The following is a 23,597-nucleotide window of genomic DNA, read 5'->3' on the forward strand; positions in this document are numbered from 1 at the left end:
AAGTGATTCAGCTGGCTTCACAATGTTTAAGGGAAACATATATTTAGATCTAAACCACAAAATATTAATTACTTGACATTACTCTTGCAATGTCGCCCATAATAGTGAGAGTGTGTTCCCATCATCCACAAAGTGTGTGACTAACATTTAATCCACTAACATTTAAAATGCTGTTATTTTCTTCTGTTAGGTGCCAGCATATGTTCAGAAATATGTTCTCATAAAACAAGACACACATAAAAACAGGAAATGACAGTACGTGCCAGTGTGTGTGTGTGTGTGTGTGTGTGTGTGTGTGTGTGTGTGTGTGTGTGTGTGTACACATTAGCAGGGTAGAGAGTGGCCTTCCTAATCTGCTTTCTCCTAATTAAAAGCCTGTGACTAAATGGACCAGCACTGGAGCTGTCTGCCGGGGAAATTAAAAAAACGAGAGATGATTAGAGGACAGAGGAAAAGAGGGAGGTGGCAGAGCACGGAGGGACGAAGGATGAAAGGCATCGAGGATGGAGCAGAACAATGGGAGATGAGGGAGAAGGAGGTAAAGGACTGTGAGAGAAAGAGGATGAGAGGGAGAGAGGCAGATAGGAGGAGGCGTAAGGGGACAAAAGGTAAAGAGGAGGAAACGGAGATGATAGAGGAGGGAAGGGGTAGAGATGAAAAGATGAGGAGTTGTTGAGTTCGGTAATTGAATAAATGAAAAATACATGTGAAAGAAGGAAGAGCTGGATCCAAGAAAAGTTACAAGAGTTAGAAAGTAACACACTTTATAATAGGACATAATTTATTAGAAGACGAGAAGTGTCATGCAAGAAGCTTTAGAACACTGAAGTTTGACTTTGTCCATTACAGTTTTTCACAACCGCTATGACCCGTTGTTCAATACTTTTACCGCTTTTTCAAAACTCTTCACACAGTTACCACAACATCAGCCTGTGTGGGCGATACAATTTACACAATTCTTCTTCTTTTGACACAAAATACACACATTTTACACATTTAAAATGAGTTTTAACTCCTTTTACACACAAGCTCAATCAAGACCAAAACCGTAGATGTTAACTGGTGAATTTTCAAATGCTTTCACACAGTTTGTCAAAACAGAAAACCTCATGTTCAAAACTAATGAATTGAAGATTACATTGATCAGCTTCTGCTCCTTTTTCTTTTTGTCTATTTGGCAATACAGTAATGAATGACAGCTGATTTTTTTTTTACCTCTTTACTCTACTGTAAGTCATTTTAATTTGCAATACAGTAAAGTGTTTACTGCAAATCCTGTCATTCACTATCTTCTTCTTTCATACGTAAACATTCTGCAAAGCTGCTCTGACATGGCTCGTTCACTTTCTGTACTGAGTGTTGTACAAAAAAGGACCAAAATTCATGGCCAACAAATGAAAAATGAAGAACATCATCACAAACATTGTCTCTATGGAGGCTATTTTGTCCATTTTTGAATCATTTTCATGTCTTTTCATGTCTTTGTAAGTCATTTTGTGTCTTTTTTAGTCATTCAGTCCAACATAAAATGTGATTTTGAATCTTTTTTTACTTTCAAAACACTATCATGCTCAATAAAGAATTTTACAGTAAATGTTGCAAATGTGAACAAAGGTCGCAAATACAACATATACGTAAGAGGGTTCCATCCAGTTCTATCATTTTATACTAAATATATTTGAGCTTGTCTCCAGATTTACTTGGTATATCATCATCAAACTGAAACTGGCCTCATGGAGTTTACAGCCAGAACTTTAGAGGTAAATTTACAGTAGGGCTCCACGCTGCTTTGTTTTCTAGTCTGGATGATGAAGAAGTCATGCTTTGGAGCTTTTGGAGACTCCAGAGGGTTAATTTACATGTATGATCAATACAATAATCTGTTGATTGTAAAAGAAAAAGGAAAAAAAGTAGATAAGAAACATGCAAAGTGATTCGGTTTGTGTTCTTCCATCAGTTGTCAGTGTTTTTTATGACACGGTGCTGTGACTGACTAAATGTTTCTGTTGGAAGACAACTTGTGTCAGTGTTCTGGTAGATTTGGTGAACTGTGTTAGTGTATTATTGTATTTTGGAAGTGTGTGTCTGTGTTTAGTTACACTGGGTGATTTTGACCATGAAATTAACTGTTTGGGGGATTGTGTGTATCAGGTGTGATGTGCGTTAACAGTTTTGAAAAAGTTTTTAAGGTTCTGACAAACGGGTCATAGCGGTTGTGAAAAACTGTAACATATAATATTACCAGGTTCAAAATCTTAGTTTAGCATGTTAGTGTGCTGATGTGCAGCTGAGGCTGATGGGAATGTCATTAGTTTTGCTGGTTTTGGACAAACTAAACATTTGACCTGATGATTGGCTGTAGAGGAAAAATCAAGAGGGTCACCAAAGCCAGTAGGATAGATGTGTTCAGTATGTATTCAAACACAAAATGAATTTATATGCTGAATTATCATTGCTTCACTGCAGCGAAACTCTTCTCACAGGATCTAATTTGACCTGAAGACAACTGGACGGTTAAACTGAACAAATCCGCAAAGTGACTCTTAATTGAAACGTATACAGTCAGATTCATCCTCCATGGACCTTGAATATCTGTAGAAAATGTTACAGCAATCCATCAATATGGCCCTGTTGGTAGTAAGAGCACTAAATACTAAGAGCTGTCCATATGATTGGAGCTTCGGGCTGAGCGATGTATCAATACAAAAATATATGATATGGATATGGAATTAGACCATATCGCATACATCGATATAGTTAATTTTTTCCTCTTTCTTTATATATAAAAGCTGCCCTTACTAGGGTTTGTCATATTTAGTTCTTTTGTAATGTTCGTTATTCTTTTCTCATATAAATATTGTTTTTTCAGAAAAAGATTGGCCTTTTTAATTTCATAGGCTTTTTTTATTTATTTATTTATTTTTTAAATGTGCACTTTATGGAGCTTTGATTTTGAAAAAAGGTATTCCTGTTGTTATACAGTATTTATGTTCACTTAAATAAACGGTTTCAATAAAACTACTTGTGACATGTCATATTTGGTTTTGACTTTGACTGAACATTTGATCTCACTTTTATATATCGGGATTCAGCCTAAATATATCGTGATATGACTTTTGGTCCATATCCCACAGCCCTATTAGAGCTCCCAGGACACATTTTAATGTCAAGTCTGAACAGGGCCTTAGTTGTCAACTATTATTATTATTTTTTCTTACTTTTTAACCAAAATCAGTCACTTGACTTCATCGTCTGAAGACCATGAATGTACTTACTAAATGTCTTAACAATCTATCTGACACTAGTTAAGATATTTCAGAGGTGCACGGACCAACACTGCTGTCTTTTTTTTGCGAAAAAGCCATTAAATGCTTCATCAATCAATGAGGTGTTCTGTTTAAGCAAAAGAAAAGTCTGGAAGATCAAAAGAAAGTCAAATGTTGCTTAACATCTTCCATTTTATAACAAGCCAACAAGACAGATAACTACATGATGGAAGTACTTGGACTCGGATTCCTCCCTCTGGAGCTGCTGCAGAGAACTTTTGCCCCGCAGCACATAAATCGGAATTCTGAGGGATGCTGTCTAACGCTCTCTTTACTGAGCTTTGCAGCCATAAAAAAAAAAAACAGGGATAAGAGGGGATAAGAAAAGGGGGAGAAGGAGAGAAAGAGAAAGGGGTGATTGGAGGGAGCAAGAGATAAAAAGACAGAAGAGATAAAGACAGAGAATCTGTGCATGCAAGACAAGACAAGAGTGTTTGATCATCCCAGCTGAATCAGCAGTGTACTTTGGCTGAATGTAGATATACCCGATGCTCACAGTCTTGAGTTTGCAATTCATTTATATGCAGAACTCCCCCCTTCTCTCTCTCCCTCAGACATTACTTGTCTTTTTCCACCTCTCGTTCTGTGTCTATATGCCGACAGTGTCTTTCTCTCTCTCCGGCACGAACACATACCCATCTTCTCCCTTTTTTGCCTCCACACAAAGAAAACCACCCTGATATGATTACTTATTCCCCCTCAGTGGAAAAACTTGCCAAAAAATCGTTTACCCCGTGGCCTCGACTGTAAGAATAAGAAAATATACTGTAAAATGTAATACACACTAAGTGAATGTAAGTGGGTGCTTTCATTCAGTGCCTGAAGGTGCACTGAGTGAAATGGCAGTAACAGCCTGACACCGCCGTTTGGACCGCCAAGCAATACATCTCTTTTAGCTGAGTGTTACTGCGCACTGCAAGAAGGATTTCACCATCTTTGTTCACAGTATGTATTTATTTTGTGCCAATCATATTGCTCTATCAGCCGGAGGGGAATGAATAATTAGCTGATAAATGATTGGAATGTGAACACTGGCAGTTGTTGCCCTGTTTGTTTGTCCCAGGGGTGGGACACAACAAAATAATATCAATCTTTCTATTGTTCAAGCAACAGTTTGGGCACGGGCCAAGAAAAAAAAGTCATTTATATTACTCTACATGTTCAGTATATCCATCTTTCCTATTTGTTTCTGAAATGTGTGTGCATACTGGAGGAAGAAACATGCAACTAGGAGAACATAACTTGCATAACATTGTAAATAAAAAAATAATAACAATTGGGCATTAAACACAGTAAAATTAGCATTATAATCAAAAATAATAACCTTGTCCAAAGTATAGCTGCTGTGCTCAGTTACACATAGCATGACATTGGTGTTATTTTACTCAGCTGATATTTAAAAAACGATCCTAATATTTTTTTAGGGACAACATTTTTCATTAGTATGGTATTTTCAGGGTGGCTCAAAAGTTTGCAGCTGCTGGACAGGAAGACAGACTAACGTTTGATAAGCCCTCCCGTTTCCTCATTCTAGAAATATATATAACATATCAGGCGGACAGGGGGCTTTAAATTGTCCACAGTTATGAGTATCTCATTCGTCATTGTTTGGACTTATTTGTTCAAGATATCTCCCTGCCTTTTACAGTCTGGTGTGCCCTGGGCAGGTGAGGAAAAATAAACACTAAACATCCATTGTTCAATGTGTCAGTGGTTTGTTTATGCACTGTGTGTAAGGGTAGCCCCATCACATTCAAAAACCTGACATACAATCATAAATCACTTGATTCACTATCATATTACTTTTAGTATGGCAGTGGCTGCATTTGTAATCAGTTTTAATGGTGGTGACAAACAGCCTCTAGGACTGGGTGCAGTAAGCACTGGCTGAAACTGCATAATCAAGAAAATTTCACAGTCTGAGAAAAGCTAAACAACCAAATCTAAAAAACTTTCTTGTGCTGGTGACCCTCAGACTGTAGTGGTTCCTTAAGAGAGTTCAACATCACTCACCCAGCCTGAACTCTGAGCTCACAGCTAACAGCTGCTGTCTTCTGTTACTCTGGAAGTCAGCAGTTTCTAAGTTTGTTTACCTCGAGGTTGTATAACACGAGTTATGAAACGGTTAGTAGCAGATCTTGATTATAACTCGCTCAAAAGTGTTTGAAGCTTCAAATACTCCATAAACACACAGCTGTGACCGCATTACAATTAACTGAAGAAAAAATAATTTATCATCCACCAGGGCGAAAGATTTTTAAAAACAATTTGTAACCTATAGAGCGCCACTGGAATTAGTTATTAAACCCTGAAGAAAAAGTTAGCATTTTAGCTCCTTGCGGTCTATCCTCTCAAACTCAATGAGGACTTTTGATGGGTTTTGGTTTGATGCCTGAAATAAGGTCTGTGGTTAACACAAGCTGAAGAGATGTTCATATTTTATTGTACAACATAAACCACATTATTAAATACCCCCACTTGTAAATTTTGATTTTACGTGTCTTTAAAAGGGCAGTTGCTAACAAGTTGCTAAATGAGACTACAGCGGTTGTCGGAGACATTAAACGTCATCATACCGGACACGGTTGGGAACTCTCACTCGTCCACCTCACAGCCTCTAGTCATGTTTTTCTGTGCTCTAGCAAACTCTTGTAGATTGTAAATTATGTTAATAAACAATTCATTAGGCTACAGATTCGCTAGCTTGTCAAAACTGCTTGTTAGCATGTTGGAGACCAACTGAAGTCGACAGAAGTGACGTTCAAGTCATGCGACCATGGTGTAGTTCACGATAGCATAACGTTAGATTTTTACTTTCGTCGGCTCAAACATCATAGAAGTGGTGTTCCTTTGTAAAGGAACATTATCCTGCAGAACAAAACACATAAGCATCAGAAACCTGTGTTTGCCAAAGAGCTTATCAGCAATGATCCAAAATCAAATGCAAATCTCATAGGTGTATTCTCAATAGACCCCATGAAGATGCTATTTCCAGGTTGGCCTACAAAAATATTTCATTATTTTGCTCTCTATTATGCTTCTTTTTTCTTTAGCTTTGTTGTTAATTGCTAGCTATCATTTTCACTACAATGTAGCTTGGCCACTACCCAGCAACCGGGCTACACTGTACCAACAGTTTTTAAGTGACAACAGCAAGTAAGAAGTGAAAAGAATAATAGCTGATGGTAGAAACTCTAAATACATATGTGGTTATAATGTAACTGCAACAATGCTGACCTATGGGCAAGAGAAATCATGTCATTGCTTTGTTTCCACTGCGTCAGTGTGATGCTTGGTAATTATTTTGCTTAATGTCACTGAAGAACAACATTGATTTGTATTTTTCACTTAATGACAGTTTATTTGAATATTTTGTTTATTAAAAATTGTTCAGCGTTTGGTTGGACGAACAGACACTCAGAGTCTAACGAACATTTTGTTTTTGTTTTTTGCCAAAATTAACATCCCAGTTAATGCTCCAGTTAATGCTAACATGAATTAGCAGCGACTTTTCTCAGTCGGTTGTCGTCAGATCCCTCTCGCTCCTCTACAGTCCAAATATGGTCTGCTCGCCGTTTCCGAAAACAGGATGGCGTCACAGGATGGAGATGAGTGTAACACTGAACTCAATGCCTCAAACGGGCCACAAACCAACGGGTGATGTCACGGTCACTACGTCCATTGTTTATACAGTCTATGGTTTACTGGGTTTTAAGAACAGTGAAGGGGCTTTATGAGCCATGAACCATGGCAGCAATTATGAAGTTTTTTTTTTTGTTTTTCTATCATTTATTTGGGTAGCAGTTACCTAACTATGACAGAAGAATGCCTTTTCAGAAGATACATTTTGGTTTGGTCCTTTATATTAAGCAAAAAACAACACTTACTAAGCATTTATAAACCCCCATCTGCTTCAGTGGAGCAGCTCAGTGGTCAGCAGTAGCTCCCTGTTGTGAATATACAAAAAGGTAGTTTATGAATGTAAAATAGGGCACTGTTGGAGAAGACTTTCCTTGGATAAATAAAGTTTAAAGAAATGTTAAACTTAATGCAAAATAAGGTCACTGACCTGATTCCACTGAGCCCCGAATGAGGAATGCAGCATTTAGGAATTATTTTTCAGAATAATTAGAGAGCATGAAGGGATGGTACTGTGAAGTCACTTTTCCTATGAATACTTAAGGTTTTAGTTCAGAAACAAGATTAGTGTGTGCCCTTAATTATACAAAGTTACTAAACGGCATTTAACACTATTTCCTTTTTATTTAACAGATTATGTCTTTATGCTTTGGAAAATGCCAGTAAAACACAATGTATCGTCAGTAAATCAATCACACAAGTTTAATGTCATTGTGGAGTTTGTAGCAACATAAACAATATATTTCATCTACTCTCTCTAAACTTATGTTGCAGAAATATTTCAGTCGACTGAGAGTGCACTCCTTACTGTAAAACTGATTTAAAAGGTGGAGAGTATCGCACTGCTGTAAGTGGCAGGTGATTAACATCCAATACAGATACACTCTCTGTCATAAATTGGATTTTCCACACTATAGAGAAAATGTAAGTCAATGTATTTCTTATTACATTTCTTTAAATTTGATTTCTCTAGTATCCAACAGCAATGACTGTTCCTTCTCAAAGCAGATGATGGCAGCGCAGTATATTCCCTTCCTGAGGATGCTTTAAATAGTTTGACACTGAAGTCAAGAATAAGTTTTGACAGTCAGTGGCACATTCCCATCAAAAGCTACATGGGGAATATTGTACGGAATGGATGCCCTTCAGGCTTGGCTGGATTTTGGAAATGTATACATCTGGGAATCCCACTCTCCATATAATCCGGACTCCTCAGAAGCATTAACAGCAAACAGAACTATACAGCTTAATAGAGAACGAGGGAGCTACATGAAAAGAGAGTGAAGTGGAGACTGAGTCCTTGTCCTTGTCCCTGTGTGTGTGTGTGTGTGTCTGTCTGTCTGTCTGTCTGTCTGTCTGTCTGTCTGTGTGTGTGTGTGTGTGTGTGTGTGTGTGTGTGTGTGGTATTGAGCATCAGGCTATCCTGTCACGTAACATTCTAAATATCTCTGCAGACCACCAGTGAAGCACAGGGAAGCTGAGGGATTAATGGGCCATCGGAGGCTTCTTGACATTTCTGAAGCCTATTTCCTCCTCCGCAGGGAATGAGAAACACAACCCTGGATGCCCACACACACACAAACATGCAAACACACAAGAATCCTCATTCATAGACTTGCATAATGTGCTGCAGGTGTGCAAACATAAAAAGTGATTTTTTTTTTCAATACATGTTGTGATTTAGAAACGTATACACACTGTACAAAAATACTGAGAGACAACAACAAGTTCTCCAACAGAAACGGCAGAAGAGGTCGTTTGTCAGTACCATATATTACGGCACACAGGCACGTACAGTGGCTCGGGACGGCTAGAGCTACAACAGCACATTCTAAAAATAGCACACGTGCGGTTGTAAAAAAAAAAAAGGCTGCAGTTTCTGTGGATTTATGTTGTAAAACTACTGACCTTAGGTTTAGTGCAAAAAACGTCTGGTAAGGATTTGTAAGAGACAGTTTAAACAGCAAATAAATGTATGTAAATGAAGTATTTACAAGGGACGTGACTGCTGCAAGTTACGTTAAAAAAAATGTGATTCACGTAACTTACGTAAACAATGTAACTTAAGTAAACAACGTAACTTAAGTTAAAAATAGTTTACTTTTGATTTCACACAGGACGCAAACCCCGCTCTCCGGGCTGAAAGTCCGCTGCTTGTTCAACCCATTCACCACCCCATCCTCCATCCAAATGCGGGAATCCGCCCTTACAAACTTCACTTGGATTTCAATCACTATTACGTCAGCCAGATGGCATTACAGCGGTCGGTGAAATACAGAGACATAGCTCGTTTTTCGCTGCCTGTACAAACAACCTATATTAACGTTACTAACATATTAACGACAGGAGAACAGGCTGGAGAAAAAAGCTATACATCTGCATGTGTGAGTCAAATCAGCTGATGGTTTTAACATTCAACTAATTATTCAAACTTCCCAGCCACTTATCTGAACCACAGATCTTTGTCTGACACATACAAGTGTATAGACACATTTATTAATATACTGTTGAAGCAGACTATCAGTTATAATGTCAACATCAGTTAGACACTCTTTCTGGTCAGCTAAATTATGCACAGTGTGTGCACTTTATAAATCATGATGACACACTGCCCGAGTTAAATCAGACAAGTTAAACTAAAGAGTAGAACACACACACAGCTGCTTACACATCTTACCTCAGCCCGGCCTGCAAACCGGCTGGCTATTCATCTTTGAATATAACTACAATTCAACCTGGAGCTCCTTTAAACACCAAAATATATATAATTTAAATAATAATGTGTCCTGTGGCTGAGGTAGTTTGAACATCAGAGCTCTCTATCAAAGGGAGGAATAGGAGCCACTTCATCAACACTGCAAGTGGACAAGTAGAGCAACTATTTTTTAGTAAAGGCTACATTGCATTTCAAGAGTTTTGGCAAAAACCTTTAGTTTTCAGAGTGCAAGAAGAATATTTTCAGAGCCAGTGCCTCTGGCGTCTCATAAATCAGTGCAAATGGCAACATTCACCTCCATAATGGGGGAATAAGCAATAAAAACTATGGAAAGAATGGGCTTATTTCCACCTTTCAAAAAATGTTTGCATTCTCTTTAACAAAATCAGCCATTGTACTGCTATTGAAAACATATTTTATGTGTTTCCCACCATCTCTGCTGTAATAGAAAAGATTTCAGATATTGTTATGATCCAACACCTGCATCACAGCGGTACCAGACTCAGTAGACACAGAAACACTGCCTCAGAACCCCCCAATATGCACATCAGTGAATAATGGTGCCTGTCTTTCTGAAATTTCCAACACAAATTGCTGTATATTAACCCTCTGAGCCCACTTTAATTTACTACCCTTTCAGGCCCTCAATGCTTAAAATGTCCACTTCCAAAAAAACACTTAATATTAAACAGATTGTTAACAGATTAATATTAAACTTCTAAATGACTTCAGCCCTGCTCAAAACTACCAAAGATTCAAAGATTTTGAGGATTTTAACCCTTTAAATGCCAGTTTGATTACATGATGTCACTTTTTTTCAAAGAAAAAACACACAAAAAGGGTTTTTACATTTTAAATCTGAGACTAGAGAAAAAATAAAAATGCATCCAAATCAATTTTGTCGCTAATCTTTGACATATCCAAGGCTGTGATAAAAACAAATGACACAGCCAAAACATATTTACTATGTGGAAAATAACTACATTTTTGTGTGTTTATTCCTTCCTCCACTAAGACTCCCATCAAGTCTTAGTGGTGTGCATGGTGCAATAATATCTATAGATTGTTTTGTATTAGTGAATTTACCTCTATATTGCCTTATGTTTTTTTTTCCACCATTGCTGGATAAAAAATATACATAAATATAAATTATAAAACCACTTCTCTTCCTCCATCACACATCCACAAATCCTTCTCCCACAGTATATTTAAGCTCCGACAGTCATTTCTGAGCAGTCGGTTGGTTGTTCTGTAAAATACATAAGCTAAAAAAAATGGCACTCCTCAGATAGCATGAAGAAATATATTTTTTCATATATTTCCGTCCTTCCCTATATTCAAGATTACAGAGGTCTGGCCCTCCTGGTTCAAGCTTAAAGCTACTCTTCCCCTCTCTTACTCCACACTGAAACAATTCCCTAATCATCAGACTTTAATTAACCCAATTACCTGCAGCTGTGAGTGCTGCCCGCCACTGGTGCTGCTAATGCCAACATCCGACCCCCACCTTCTCCTCCACCACCTGATCCCCACGGACTGTGAGTAATGATGACCTTGCTGTAGGAGCATGTTGCTGAATAATTTTGCGGGTTCATCACAATAAACTGGCAGGATATGAAGAACATTTATCTTTTTATCATCTGTTTTTAGCTTCTAACTGCATATTTGGTTTAAACAGATTTTCAATTATTTCATGGCTGACATTTGTTGTTGTGTTGTGTGCATTTACAGTCATGGAAAAAAATATTAGACCACCCTTGTTTTCTCTAATTTCTTGTTCATTTTAATCCCTGGTACACCTAAAGGTACATTTCTTTAGTTGTACCAGGCATTAAAATGAACAAGAAATTGAGAAAACAGTGGTCTGATCATTTTTTCTATGACTGTATATATTATTGGAAGATCTGATTTCCATGGTTTACATTTTGATTTAAAAAAGCAATAAAATGTGCCTACTGTTTGTTGACATTCATCGTCATTCAAAAAAAATTCCCCGAAGCCTACTGACCAACTAAAAATTACCCAAAAACAAGCATGCTGCAATCAGGTGGCGGAGTGAATGTGTTGCATAAGGATGACTGTTAATTGTGAAGTCGACATTGTTGTGTGTTAAATGCTGAATATTTTTGTAATACACTGATCCCCCATTACATTACCTAAAACTGTATATATTGACAACCCAGCATACAAATACCACAACCTTACACTTTCAGATTAAATGCAAAACATACACCAAAATCCAACTTTGCATGTATATGATATGCACAGAAGTGGTGGAAAAAGTATTCTGATCCCTTACTTGTGTAAAAGTACTAATACCACACTGTGAAATTACTCCACTACAAGTAAAAGTCCTGCATTCAAAACTTACTGAAGTAAAAGTACAAAAGTATCAGCATCAAAATGTACTTAAAGTAACAAAAGTAAAAGTACTCGTTATGCAGAATTGACCCACTCAGATTGTTATATATATTCCAAATATATTGTTAAATTATTTATATTGACGCATCTATGTAAGCAACATTTTAATGTTGTAAAGATAGGGCTCATTTTAACCTATTAATATACTGTTACAAGGTTTGATTAAAAATCACAATGTCTAATGTCTAACAATGTCAGTTTAAATTGATCACGTTTTTTATCCTAAATCTCAACCTGAAAAGTAACTAAAGCTGTCAGTTAAATGGAGTGGAGTAGAAGTATAAAGTTGCATTAAATGGAAATATTCAAGTAAAGTACAAGTACATCAAAATTGTACTTAAGTACAGAACTTGAGTAAATGTACTTAGTTACATTCCACCACTGATGCACAGGAGCATTTTCATTAGGATTCCAAGACGTAAGGTTTGCTTTTGTTTAAAAAAATGCAGTTTTGTTGAATTTAGGCTACAAATCCACTGATTTAGGTTTAGGGCAAAAAAGTTCCTGGTTAGTCATACAGTAGTTACATAAAAATGTGATGCAAGAAAGTTAACTGTTAATTAACTGTTTGAATCACGTCGTTTACTTTTGTTTTCACATGGGAGATGAACGCCGTTCCCCTGGGTGAAAGACCATTTACCGTGTACTAATATCATTCTGATCTTGAAGTATGCCAAGATTACTTAGTTCTTGTGCAGGCAAAACATGTAGAAAGCGACAATTAAAATTGCCTCATCCCTGAACAATAGACTTAGACGACATTTAAATTTAAGAAAATAATGTGAAATATTCCATTGTAATGCAACATAAATTGCATCTGGATCCCGGTGTGCAAACTGTGCCTGTGTTTTATTGTGGTATTCAACGCTTAGGCACTAAATAAAGTCTTTTATTTTCTTGTAATGACCGTAAAGGGCTTAATTTTGCATTTTATGACTCTGCTGTGTGTTTGATAATAAGGAGCTAAGGCAATTAAGTCTTATCTGCTCTGTCGGGGAGAATTGTGTATGCTTAGTATTTTGTTTGTTCATGGAAGTGGTGTATTTAACCATGTTTTCTGCACTGCTTTGTGTGTATGTGTGAGAGAGTGTTTGAGAACATGTGCTCCCATCTGATTCATGTATTTCTGTGTGTGTGGTTTATTCATGGAGGTGCTTGTATGTTTTCTATGTGTGTCAGAACCCTTATGCATTAACTGGTTATTTTAAGTACACTCATTATTGACTACAATGTCTGATTATATGCTCCATTGTTGTTGTTTATATTTGTGCCTGTGTAGAGCCTGTATTTGTCTTGTGTGTGTGCGTGCGTGTGTGTTTGTGCGTGCTGATTCAGATAGAGCTACTTTGTATTGTGTCTGCATGTATGTATTTTCATATATGTATGCATTCCTGTGTGTATGTCTATCAAGCCAGCTTAATACAGCTACAAACTGATGATCTGCACACATAAACAGTTCTCTAACTGCAGTTACACAACACACATTTAAACAAATATAACTGACGTCCACCTGTGTAAAATGCACACCATGGTGGTCATATCATGTGCTTAATCAGCAAATTTTTTAGCTTGGTTGGCAGGGGCTTGAATGTAACAGACATTAATTCATATGTAAAGGTCCTGCACTGTAATTTTAACTCTGTTAAATAGATACTCCACAAATCAAAGAATTTTATATTATTTTTAGAAAATAGTTATACATTTGGATATAGGTTTTGAGATAAAGGTTAAGTTGTATTCAGTAAAGTCTTCATTATACTGGTGGAAAAGAGCGATCAATCAATACTGCATCAGACTCTCATGTTGCCAGAATGAGAGGTGATTTCTGTATGTGTCTATTGTGTGTTCAGGGTGAATATGAGTCACCTTCAGATGGTCACAGGGTCACATCCCTCTTGACTACAGGATGCCGTCACTCAGCCTGTAGTTACAGAATCTCTAATTACTGAAAACTGGGAGTGGAACACGGCTGAACAGAGCATGACAGCACACACGCACGCACGCACGCACGCACACACGCACACTTAAGTTACCTAAACATACACACTCACATGTTCCACAGTGGTGCATTCACCTCTCTCCTCCTACACAGTCACACAATAATGCAAGCACAGCATATGCAACCAGCCACACAGACCTGCATGCCCTGCTGCTCATATTGTGACACACATACATGGGAAGGCACACACTTGCGTGTTCATACACACACAGATGTTGAGCTCATTAAGAGATTCCCAGAGGGTAGCCAAGAAAGGAAGGTTACTGTGGGAACCTGGAGGAATCTGCCACTCTGACCTGAGCAGACACATTTAAGGCGTACGGGAAATTAAACAATAGGTGAAGGAAATATGTTGCTTTAATTTGACAATCATAATCTATATAGAATTAAATAAATGATGGGTTAACGGCCCAACTCCAAAAAGTTGTATCTGTGACTATAACGTTGCACTAAGCAACAGAAAAGCATATCAAAAATCAAAATGTACTTGTAGGAAATATATTATTTAATTATATATGCAATTGGAGAAGGCATTTCGGAGTTTCAGGTGGTGCAAGCCCCAGAATGTATGATTTCACTATCAAAGACTAACCTCCTGCAGGCTGTTAAAAGTTGGTAAGTTTCTTTCTTCAAAGAGAATAGCTGCTGTGGTCAGCTTGAATTTGTGTCACAAAGTTCTGCAATAGCAGCAAGTACTCCCGGCAAGATAAGTATCAGAAATCATGTCTCAAAACACTTTCCACTGGTTCTGTAGGGCTCCATACAAACTGGTTCTGTGAGTCCACATCCACAAGTTAAACTAAAACTTAAACTAAAACAATATGCACGCACACACACACACACACACACACACACACACACACACACACATCCGCAATAAAACACTGGTCACGTCTCCCTCTACCAAAGCTAATCCCCCCTTCATCTGACATTAAGCCAGAGGATAGAAGGATGAAGAGGTAAGCAGGATGAGACAGGGAAGACAAAAGAAGAAATAGGCACAGAAATAAAAAAAAAACGAGGAAGAAAAGAAACAATGCTCTTTGCCCTGCTCACCTTTGACCTGTGATATCTGGGCTATTAGTGGGGGGCACATGTGATGTCGAGTGCCCGCAGAGATGTTGGCATTTCAAACCGAAATGTTTCTACATTTTTAAAGCATGCCATGATTTTTAATTTGAACTTTTGCCCAGAGAGTTGCATTAAAACCAGTTTTCAGTCACGTATAAAAGGCAGTTTTCTACACCTACACTGCATGTGTGAGTCATTCCTCAGCTAAACAAAATCAAGGTTGAAGATTTCTTGCAAACTTACACATTAAGCCCACACAAGCATGCATGAATACAAGTGTGTAAGGACAGGCGATGGAGACCAAAATACACATACTGAGATACAGAATGTGTGTATCAAATGATAACGACTATCTGACAGCACCTTCTGTCTTTCTCTCATAATCAAGCCCATTATTTCCATTTCCTTGCTGTTCCATCCTATCTTTCCCAAAAAAGAAGAGCTTGCCCTCATTTTGATTCTGGTATCCTTATTTAATTCCCGAATATATCTTTTGTTGGAATGTATTTTGTCTATCTCTTCTCCCTCTTGTTGCCAAAGTCTTCATCTCATTGATGAAACAAACATGGGCCTACGACACAAAACCTGAGGAGGTCTGTTCTTCATATAATAAGCTTCAAACACACACACAAACATGTGTGTCCTTGCACACACACTCATATTATTAGGACCACACCACTTCTGGGAAACCGGCCTACTGGATCAAAACCAGACACTCTATTATGTGTGTGTGTGTGTGTGTGTAACACAGTAGTTAAATTAATTGGCATGACTTTGTGGATTATCGAAATATGCAAGTACGAACATTGCCCCAGTACACTCAACAACAAAACATTATGGCGGCTCACCAAAAAAAAAAAAAAATTGTAATAGATAATAATATATTTGTTTTTAAGATATCTATTTCTGCAATTTGTAACAAAATAAAATCAGAAAAAATACAATCAGGAAATAAATGGCAATGTTTCTGAATGATTTAAAGAGCTCAGTGTGAAGAGTATTCATTGGAGCTACTTTCTCCTGATGAAAAAGTGCAATAAGACAGTTCTATGGTGCAATAGGTGAGTAACAGGGTTAAAACACAAAGCCTAAAATACCGAATAATAAGACTGATGAAAGGCCAGTCTGTCTCTAGTGATGAGAAATGGTTTAAGCACCAGCTAACATTTTGCACTATTGTGTAACACAAAAGTAAATTAAAAAATGCAGCTGCATGCTCAATTTTTGTTGCATAGTTCAAGTAAAAAAAAAAAAAAAAAATACTAAAAAGTTGTAGAAGACGCAGCATGGATCACTTATCATAGCACAATGACTCCAACAGAGGGAAAACAACAACTTTATAACTGTAGCCAGCCACACCTCAACAAAGCCCACAAACCTGTAATTTAGGGTTTGCTTACCACTTAGTTAGGCATTAAGTTCACTGATCTGCCTCAGTAGAGATCATCTAGGTAAATCAATAATATAATCTGTTACAGCACAACCTCAGAACACTGGACTTTTTAGATGTGTAACATATATTTTAAAGTGGCATTTGCTATCATAATAAAAAAAAAGGGTCATTCCATGCCGAGCCATCTAGTTTGTCACATACTCACATAAACAAAAATACATTTTTTCTTATCTTTATCTTTTGCAACCCAGTTTTCATACTGTGTGTAATATGAATCTAGTTCTATCACATCTACAAGTTGTTTGGTTCTGCACAGTGCCACAGATATAAAGTGCCATATTTAGCAATAAGATATTTTGACTATTTTCCCAAGAAGGATTATTTTAATTTATTCAAAACTTTTTATGGAAATGTGTGTTTTTTTTGTTTGGTTGGTGTGTTTTTTTTCAGTTCTGAAGCTATATTTAGCAAGATCAGTGTCACTCGTTTTTTCATGCAGGACCAAATAACTTCTAGCTGTAATAACACTTTATTCATATTTAGTATCTCCACCAGTTTTACACTTTCTTGCAACCTCATTTGATTCTGATATTTATTAAAGATGCATAAAAAACAGTAAAGTAGTTGCAATAAAGTATTTGGAGTAGAACTAAGGGATTTTGCATGGCCAATGAAGTTTTTACATGATTTTTTTTGTTTTTAACCCATGATATGAACTGAGAAGTCTAAAAAAGTGAGTTGGTAGGGACTGACCCTAAAGCAATACCCATCGCTGCATATAAAATCTTGTTCTGGGATATTAACATTTGCATCAGACATAGCTCGGTGCAGAGCTCTGCTAAAGGGAACCTCAGCAACAACAACAGGTCCATCAGAGATGAGGATTAAACCAGCACCTTTTCACTTAGTAGTTGATGTTTTTGGAAGACGAATGCCAGATCATTCAAGCTGACACATGCTGTGGACACACAGATAGAAAGACAGAAAGACTGAAAAATACAGTAAGATTATCTCTGCTACTGACACTGCACTGTAATCCACTGAATAGTAATAATGCTCTGTTAAGCAGTACAACCTTCTGTCAGGAGCTAAATTTGCAGTATTGTTTCACGGCTTGTCTCTGCTCTGTGTCTGTCATCGTTCATTGTCTTCATGTGTGAAATTACTGCCTATGTTGATGTCCAGATACTGCTATGCTTCTGTCTTATTACAGATTGCAGTTTCAACAGGGAAGAAGAAGATTTAAATGCGTGTGTGTGTGTGTGTGTGTGTGTGTGTGTGTGTGTGTGTGTGTGTCAGCGTGCACATGTGCGCATCATGAACAGGCATGGCGTACAATGCATCTGTGCCCACCAGCGCTCTTTATGTGTACTTACAAATTCACTCCCCGGGTGCATTTTTGCCTTTGAAGCTCAGCAGGGTGGTCTAATAGCTTTTAATTTTAATTAATTTCCCCTCTCTATTAATAACCTATATCATTCCCTAAGTGGTTCTAAGTTTTAAAGGTGCTGCATTACTCATTAGTCAATTGCTGGGTAATGGGAAGAAGGCTTTGCGCTGAGTCAGCAGAAACCTCAAGTTGGCAAGTTCATCCCATAAAGTCTAACTAAGTCTTAAAATGAGACGTGATGGTGCGCGTGGGCACGGGTGACGAGAAGTGAGAGCAAAGATGCTGACAGGAAGTGTGAAAGTGACCAAAACAGAAAATGAATGAGTGTGTGCCTTAAGTGGAACCCGTCTGGTCAGAAACACATTTATAAACTCAGTTGAAGTGTTTGTTTGGCTGCGAGTACAGCATGTAACACCTTGACATTTTACAATGGCGGATAAATCACTCTGAAATGTACTCGCTAAAATTACCCCCAAATGTGATGCCTGTCTGAAATGGTCTGCTTTTGGCTTCACACAAAGCTGCCTATTGAACGATTCCTGGCAATCCATTTCAAGGATTAACTTAATAGAATCCTCAACAAGTGCAATCATGTCATCTGTGTTGTGTTAGGCAAGTTGTGTAAGCTTATTTTAAAAGTGATCTGAAGAAGATAAAATCACAGAGTGACGGAACAGACTCTGTCATTTATGGTTATTCCTTTTTAATATTCTTTTAAATTATTAAACCACTTTGCTCTATAAATACAATGAAAAAAATCATTTGTGTGCTTTACTGCCACTATTACAGATATCCTCTGCCTATAGGACTGATAAATGGTATGTAATGGCCTCAGAGTGAAGTCACGTCAGCTGTTTCCTCAGTGCTCTGTGTAATGCCGACCAGTGAAGAACCGGCTCCAGAGACTTCCTCTCTCTAGAGTTGAGCTGTGGTGACCCTTCCTGTGCTCTACTCTGAGGGTTTCCTTTAGAAATGTTCCCTCTTTGGTGCATGAGGAGGAAGTACGCCAACACTTTCATAAGGTTGTAAATAAACAGTAGTGGAATATAATTAAGTACCTTGACTTAACAGTTGTTGTTTTTCTGCTACTTTATATTTGTACTCCTTTCCATCTCAGTAGGAAATATGTTCATTTATGTCTTGAGAAAAGTATCCTCCTTCTTAAGCTATATAAACTGTTTAAAAACCCTCTTGTTCAGCTGAAAATCCATTATTACAAATCAAACAGGTCTTTTTTTTCTGACAGCATGAAAAGTTGACTCTTAATAAGACAAAGAGAAATCAAAGACAACCTTAAACATCTACAGCAGTAAGTACATATTAATGCTAATATTAAAGAATACTTTTACTTGTGATATTTATTTAGCTTATTTAGGACTTTAAATCAACTAACTTATAGATAGATAGATAGATAGATAGATAGATAGATAGATAGATAGATAGATAGATAGATAGATAGATAGATTACAGAAACTTACAAAAACTATGGTGGGACACACACACACACACACACACACACACACACACACACACACACACACCGTGAGCGCGCACCACTCAGTTGACAAAGTTTGAAGCGCGGACTTTGTGAGCACAGACGCGTCTGACAGAAAGCAGTAAAACTATGCCGGATATTTCTCAGTGACTCCTCAGAATTTATTCGCTCCGCGGCGATAAGAAGTTCGGCGCCTCCAGCTTATGTCTGACCGTGAACGGAGCTATATTATCCTCCACCTGCACTGCATTGTTCCGGAGTTCAGCGGGGCGCGTAACTTTCACAGGACAACTACTTGGATTTTGGGGGCACGAGACGGGACACGGTGTGCGTCAGGCGTCTGGTAACGGAGTCAACAAGTGGCTCTCATTCTGAGGAGAGATCCTGACAGCTTTAAGTCGCTGATTGGAAATTTAGCTACTTTTCTACTGCTTTTCTATATTTTACTTTTTGAGTAGGCTAAATAACATTTTATTTGGGCCACATTAACGCGTGTACGAGTTTGATATCAGCATGAGTGGACCAGTGGTTATCCAGATGTGGACGGTTTTATTGTTGGGGACTATAACCGGGCTCACGAGCTGTCAGGTCTCAACCGCCAAAGTGATGAGGGGCAACGTCAGGAGAGACGGTAAGTCTATTACTTCACTCTTTTATTGTGCTTGTGTGTTTAGTGTGTCTTTACTGCCTTACCTGCGTCTTTGAAAAACTTATTAGTGGAATAATGGCTGTCTTGTTGGGAAATATACTCAATTATAACAGTCTATTGTCGTTTTTACTGCGGTGTATGTGTTTAACTTAACTTCTTAAAGGTACAGGCCTATACTTAACCCTCTGGAGTCCATCTATTTATTGAAAATACACATTTTATTTACAGTAATAACTTTATTTATATATGATATGTAGACAAACTGAGAAAGTCAGTTGAAAGTGCAATCATAGGAGCTTTCACAGTGTGCCATTTATGTTATTAGACCATTTTTAAAATTTAACTTTTCTTTCTACAATAAAAACTACGTTTTTGTGTGTATAAATGGTTTTTAAAAATGGTACATTTCCATAAACACCTGTGTCTTTTTTTTGTATTTTCGGTTCCTGGTAGCTTTATACTTTGTTAATTAAAATAAAATGAAAAATCTGACTGATAGTCAAGTTTGTGTCGAGAAAAAGGAGCCAAGCATTTGATGTAAGGACAGACTGAAAGACGCTAAACAGAAACAGAATGCATAGGAAGTTGAAAAATTTGAACCAAAATCTCCTGCACTTCAGAGGTTTAACTTCTTAAAGGTACAGGCCTACACTTAATAAAGGATCAGTGACATTGAGATTTTCAAATTCAGCTTTAAATAACGGCCTTGCCTAAAATAGACTTCAGTTGTGAGTTGGTGCGACAGTTGACTGACGTGGCTTGTTGAAGTGAATGACCTGCTGACACGCTGTTGGGTGAGAGAGAAGGCAGTGGTGAAAGGAGAAAAGTTTAAAGAGAAAATGCAGAGAAGTGTCTGCTCCACATATCAGACTGTTAAAACAGAATTTGCATTTGCAAAAACAGAATTGAGTAAGTTGCATGGAAGTCTCCGAAAACTGTGTGCTAGTTTAAGACTTCTATCATTGTTGCAGTGCATCTCTCCCTCAGTGAAGCTCAAGTATTCAGACTCCCTCCTTTCTATCTAACTTCCTGCAGGTGCGCCATGCTTACTTTTCACTCGGCCCTGAGGCTAAATTCACGGTGCTACAGTACCTTTGATTACACACACACACACATACAGAGACATGCACACAGCTGCAGGGTTGCTTTTGGCAGGGAAACCTTAAAATACCACTGTATTAGGTTCTAACGTGGACGACTGCCCCCGAGGCCGGTCTCACCTCTCACTCCTGTGTGTGTGTGTGTGTGTGTGTGTGTGTGTTAATAACAAAAGAATAACATGGAGGGGTAGGTCACGACTTCAAGTCTGTCTCCACATGAGATAGCTCCACATCAAATACCTTTGAAACTTTCTGAAGTTCAGATTATTTTTTTGTTACTGCGTATAACTGTTCATGATGAATCATTGCAAACACATTTGGATAAGTTAAATTCCACAGATGTTTGATGTTTGACAGATGGATTGCAACTAGAGCCAGACCGATTTATTAGTCGGCTGATTTTATCACAGACATACCGGTATCTATCATTATCTGCATGTATATTTACTCATATGTGCTGATATGAAAACTTTTTTTTACAGAACATCCATTCATTATCCTTAATCGTTTATCCAGAATCGGGTATCACACACAGAGACACACAAACATGTATGCTCTCATTAACACAGACGGGCATTTAGAGTCAGTGGGCCTCATTCATGAAACGTGAGCAGAACGAATTTGTGTGTAAACCGTTCGCAGACGGAAATTTACGTGCATCTCCGCATTCATCAATATTTTAGTAGCTCCGATCTTTTCGTAGCTACTAACAAAATCTACACATGCTGCTGACCACACGTAGTGCTTGTGTAAATTTAAGAACGCATATAAATAATGCTCGTCACTGTTGGAAATTACAATTTTAATTCATAATGCGTTCTGTTATGTACACAATACGCAGATGCCTTTGAAACATGTGATATAAACATGACAAACGATTAAAAATATAACATATTTAGTTAAATTAGTTGGCAATTGGCGGGATTAAGATTCAGATTAAACTCATAATTGTGAATTATCTATGTAAATTGACGCATCCTGCCTGCAGTTCTCAGAGGTATCATTAAATTAATGCCAGAGTATATCCAATTTCCATACGGCGCACAACGGCGCATGGCACGCGTTTGGAGGATGGAGCTGTGAGAGACGGCTGGCTCATTGGTAAGAATATAGCCTGCATAATCACATGTGTGTGTTATATATGGACTTACCTTTCTATATCCATAGGGGATAGGGGTTACCCACTGACGCCGTCACTGACCCCACTGGCCAGCCCGCAGACACCACAGGAGCATACAATGAGGCGCACGCGGCTACTCGGGCCGTTGTAGAGCGCACCAACGGGGTATTTGGACTCTGAGCGTCCTCCTCCTGTGGCAGATGTACTTTTTTTGTGTGCGCTAATGCGTTTCTTTGCGTCAAGTTTAATGTCAAACCATTTACGTTTAACCTCGGACGTAGTTCTTTGCACTACAGAAACCACATTTACTGCGTCCGTCACCTCCCTCCACGCTTTCGCTTTGCCTGTCCCTGTCACACCACTACTAACAGATGAAAATAAAAAATTTTTTTTGGACTCCACTTCTCCCAAAATAACTTCAATCTCCGCTTCGGAAAAATTCTTTTTTCTTTCTCGTTCTTTTTTTCTTTGTGCCATGACTGACAGGTCGACAGGATGCCTCTACACACCTCCTTATATGGTGGTCATTAGCAATTCATGGGCGGGGTTCATGCTAATTGCTGATTATCGGGAGCGCGCTGCCACCTTACGATGGATTGGCATTCATGATCATACACACGTGTTTACGATCAGATCTGAGTTTCCCGCGGCGTTCATGAATCCGGAGTAGGTTTTTAGTAGCGTAGGCTTTTATGTGCAAATCTACGCACAAATCTACGCACAAATCTACTAACGTTTCATGAATGAGGCCCAGTGATTCTAAATGCATGATGCATGTCTTGTGGGAAGTAGCTGGAGGAACAACGGAGAACTCACACCGAAATGGGCACAACATGCAAACTCCACACAGAAGAGCTGCAAGCTGGATTCAAGCTTGCGACCCTCTTGCTGTGAGGTGAAAGTGCTAACCACTACACCACCATGTAGCCCCTTTTTTGTACAGAACATGTAATGCATACAATTAAGCTTACATCTATTTATTATTTATTTATATTTCTTTATTTAGATGTCCAGCAATTGACTATGAATGAACATACAGTAAGTATACAGTAGGCTATTTTTATTTAAGATATTTTTTATTTAAATGTGCACTTTATGGAGCTTTGATTTTTAAAAAGGTACTCCTGTTTTACAGTATTTATGCTCACTCAAATAAACGGTTTCAATAAAACTACTTGTGACATCTCATATTTGGCTTTCACTTAACATTTGCTCTCACTTTGCAATAAAAATATTGTGATATATATCGTATATCAATATTCAGCCTAAATATATTAG

General features: G+C 38.0%; 1 protein-coding gene across 1 annotated transcript in view; it reads left to right on the plus strand.

Annotated features, from left to right (window-relative positions):
* The first annotated feature begins 487 nt into the window (after nt 1-487).
* Nucleotides 488-23,597, plus strand: part of pdgfd (platelet derived growth factor d) — a 92,442-nt gene continuing 69,332 nt past the window's right edge. Inside the window, exon 1 of the mRNA XM_059332148.1 lies at nt 488-647. Coding sequence (XP_059188131.1) covers nt 488-647 — 160 coding nt within the window. The remainder of the gene's footprint in view (nt 648-23,597) is intronic.

Source organism: Centropristis striata, chromosome 4 (genome assembly GCF_030273125.1).
Source record: "Centropristis striata isolate RG_2023a ecotype Rhode Island chromosome 4, C.striata_1.0, whole genome shotgun sequence".
Lineage (NCBI taxonomy): Eukaryota > Metazoa > Chordata > Actinopteri > Perciformes > Serranidae > Centropristis > Centropristis striata.